This window comes from Zerene cesonia, chromosome 29 (genome assembly GCF_012273895.1).
Source record: "Zerene cesonia ecotype Mississippi chromosome 29, Zerene_cesonia_1.1, whole genome shotgun sequence".
Classification (NCBI taxonomy): Eukaryota; Metazoa; Arthropoda; class Insecta; order Lepidoptera; family Pieridae; genus Zerene; species Zerene cesonia.
The window spans coordinates 3,982,278-3,985,854 of record NC_052130.1 but is presented as its reverse complement, the minus strand read 5'-3'; the positions used below and the strand labels follow the sequence as shown (position 1 = coordinate 3,985,854).

The window sequence follows — 3,577 nt, the reverse complement described above, 5'->3', positions numbered from 1 at the left end:
CTGTGCCAAATTTCATAGAGATCAGGTCAACTTATCATCAAAGAGTAAACACGACACGATATGTGTAGGAAGGATGATGGAATTGTGTAGGGCGTTAGGGCCTCACCGGCCGACCAGTCGTGTAGATTGGTCGAGGAGCCTCCCTTTTACGATGGAGGTATTTTACCTTCCTCATCAGATACATATATTCTCACAAAATTTCGCCTTATCAGTATTAGAATGATGCATTCGAATTTATATAATATAATACGATAAAAATTCACTAAGCCCCCAGAGGATATTTGTCCCGTGCCTTGTATATAATAAAACATTATGTCATACCTGATAATATTATAATTTGGTATTATAGATATCATATTTGCATAAAAAATATTTCTTTATATACATGATCTTATCTTAGCAATAAACAAGCATTGATACGGACTTTCGATTAAAAAATGAATCATCAAAATCGGTTCAAGCAGTCGTTTTAATGTTATTTGTTCCGCTCACAGACCGTAAACGCTCATTGTGTGAAAGTTTTGTATACACACATAGATTTTGGTGATTCTGCTAAATAGGTGAACTACTACTAAAAAGTATAAATTCGAATTTAGTATAAACATAACTTACACGGAATTGCAAAAAGTCTTCAGCTGCTTGGATGTCGTCTGGTGAATTGCTACTCGGCATACCCATTTCCGAGTCCAATGCTAAACCAACCCTTCCACCCTGATGTCTAAATTCATTGTCGTAAATGTGGTACGCTCGCGCATGAGCGAGAAGTATATTTCGACCACATTCATAATACTTGATACCAGGAGATTGAATTCTTGGTGCGTGATTCCCAGTTCCGTAGCCATGATTGCAGTGGATATGGGGCTCATTGATTGTTAGCCAAAGCTTCACTCTGTCACCGAAATGTTGGTACAAAACTCGGGAATAGTCGCCGAACCAGTCCGCAATATCTTCAGTTAACCAACCGCCTTGTTCATTCAAATTTTGCGGCAATTCCCAATGGTACATGGTTAAAAATGGAGTGATATTGTTAGCAAGCAAAAGATCGATTAATTTGTTGTAATATGCAATTCCTTCTGGGTTAACATAGTCTGGGCGACCGAAAGGCAGTATTCTAGGCCACGATACGGAAAATCTATAGACGCTGACTCCTAACTCTTTGAGAATGGCGATATCTTTCTCGTAGAAATGGTAGGAATTAGCAGCAACGTCGCCGTTTGTTCCATCTCTAATGTGACCAGGATCAGTGCGTACTAAATGATCCCACATCGACCAGCCTTTTCCTAAAATCGTGAAAAATAAGTTAAGTAGACCTAAGAATAACTCTTATAATCTATTGTTATAGGAATGTAAATTTAGTTTGTAAATTTTAAAAAATGTATTTTACATTAAATCGACTTATCCTACTAATATTATAAATGCGAAAGTTTGTAAGGATGTGTGTGTTTGTTGCTCTTTCACGCAAAGACTGCTCAACCGATTGCAATGAAATTTGGTACGTAGACAGCTGGAAAACTGGAATAATATATAAGCAACTTTTTATCCCAATATTCCTACGGGATTCGGACTTACGCAGGTGAAACCGCGGGCGCAGCTAGTATAATTATGAATAAAAATAAATTATATCGCAAACGATAGAGCTTATTTAAGAAAGGTACGTAATGATAATTTACACTTCAAAAGATAGGTTTCAATACTAGATAGTATTTAATAAATAGTATTTATGATGACCTGATTTAAAAAACAAAAAAACTCCTCCGTTTTATCATTTTAAAAGAGTGTTTTTGACATAAGATTTACAATTCTGAAAGATAATATTTATCTTTACATTATCTGTGAATAATAGGCAGGTTTAATACTTGCATAATACGATAAAACATATTAACAAATAACAACTGTTGTTGTTGCAAAGAAATATAGTACTCAAAGCATTTTTTTCTGATTCCGAATAAATAAGTAGTTTGTTATATAACTTCATTAGTAATAGATGGCAATATGCAAAAGAATATTCACGGAAAAAATGGCGATAAAATATTCGCTGGATCAGCTAGTTTAAAATAAAATATTATTCATTGATTTTAATTTCAAATCTAGCATTTATCATAATTTTATTTTAAAAACCTATACACTTATAACCTACCATGTTTTAAATTGAATTATACTCGTTAAATTAAGTAAATATAAAGTACCTATGCCATTCTTATTTCGGCATTTCATTTGTCATTTGCAAGATCCTCATCCTCGGCGCAAAAATAACGGGGTGTTATACAATAAAATTAATATTTACATATAAGTTTGACGTGTCTTTGTGTGTGACAAATTTGATGAAAGTCGGTTAAAGTAACCCGTAAATTGTTTTCACAACTCGCTATATATGGGCATCAAATGCAAGAACTACGAGATTATTCATTATGGCATATTTCAAATGCAAGAAAGCTGCCACGGGAAAATGAGATTGAGGTGTTTGAGTCCCAAAATCTTTTTAACTAATATGATGATATGTAATATATTAGATATATATATATCATACATATGTGGACATATGTCCAATGCTACAGATTATAGATATATTGTTCACCTCCTATAATATAATCTAAGGGTTACAATCTCTTCGGTTCAGATATGCTTAAAAGATTAAGCTATAAATGTATGACGCTTAAATAATATACAGATAAAAATAAACAGCGTTTGTTCGGATGAAGAACTATCCGTCGTTTTGGGAACGTCGGAAGCTGATAGATGTCCACAAAGTATTATATAATTACTATACCGTTGAAAGAAGATTTCAAATTAGTATATCTAATACGTTACATTTTATTTCGTGAGTTAGTTTTTACCTCCTTCATTCCACGCGCCTTCTATTTGGTAGGACGAGGTAGCAGTTCCAAAGAAGAAATCATCTGGAAATTTCCTCAAGGACCTCTGCGTTATACTCTTGGTCACATTCTTCAAAGATACTGCCTGTATTGCCGATAATAGGCTGAAATAATAAGATAGTTTCATAACTTTAGATTTCTAGCCGACCAGTGCGTGATTCGTTGAGCGTCCGATTATATTTTATTTATCTATATTATGTTATTTGATATTAACACATCTTTATCCATTAAAGATGTTACATTTTTTTATGTTACAAATACAGATTTTAAAATTATAAAAGCATCACAAAAATCGGTCCACCCAGTCAAAAGTTTTGAAGACAAGGAAAAAAAAAACAGTCGTATCGATAACCTCCTCCTCCTCTCCTCCTCCGCTCATTTTTTGCAGCTAGTTGATAAAGCTGATTTATACTTATTAGTAAATACTACTACTAATCTACTATCTATATATATATTAGTAAATCTACTACTAATCCCATCCTATTCTACTAATATTATAAATGCGAAAGTTTGTAAGGATGTGTGTGTTTCTTACTCTTTCACTAAAAAAAACTACTGAATCGATTGCAATGAAATTTGGTACGTCGATAGCTGGACCACTGGGATAACATAGGCAATTTTTTATCCCGATATTCCTACGGGACTATTCTTACGTGGGTGATAGCGTAAGAATAGTCCGTGGGGCGTAGCTAGTTTTTAAATAA

At 33.7% G+C, this 3,577-nt stretch overlaps 1 protein-coding gene across 1 annotated transcript; it reads right to left on the bottom strand.

Annotated features, from left to right (window-relative positions):
• Positions 1-315: 315 nt before the first annotated feature.
• On the bottom strand, positions 316-3,252 carry LOC119838017 (myrosinase 1-like). The gene is made up of 4 exons (XM_038363829.1): positions 3,226-3,252; positions 2,835-2,958; positions 613-1,280; positions 316-321 (listed from the first exon to the last, which is right to left on the bottom strand). The coding sequence occupies exons 1-4, from the start codon at positions 3,250-3,252 to the stop codon at positions 316-318; spliced, it is 825 nt and encodes a 274-aa protein (XP_038219757.1).
• Between the last annotated feature and the right edge of the window lie 325 nt (positions 3,253-3,577).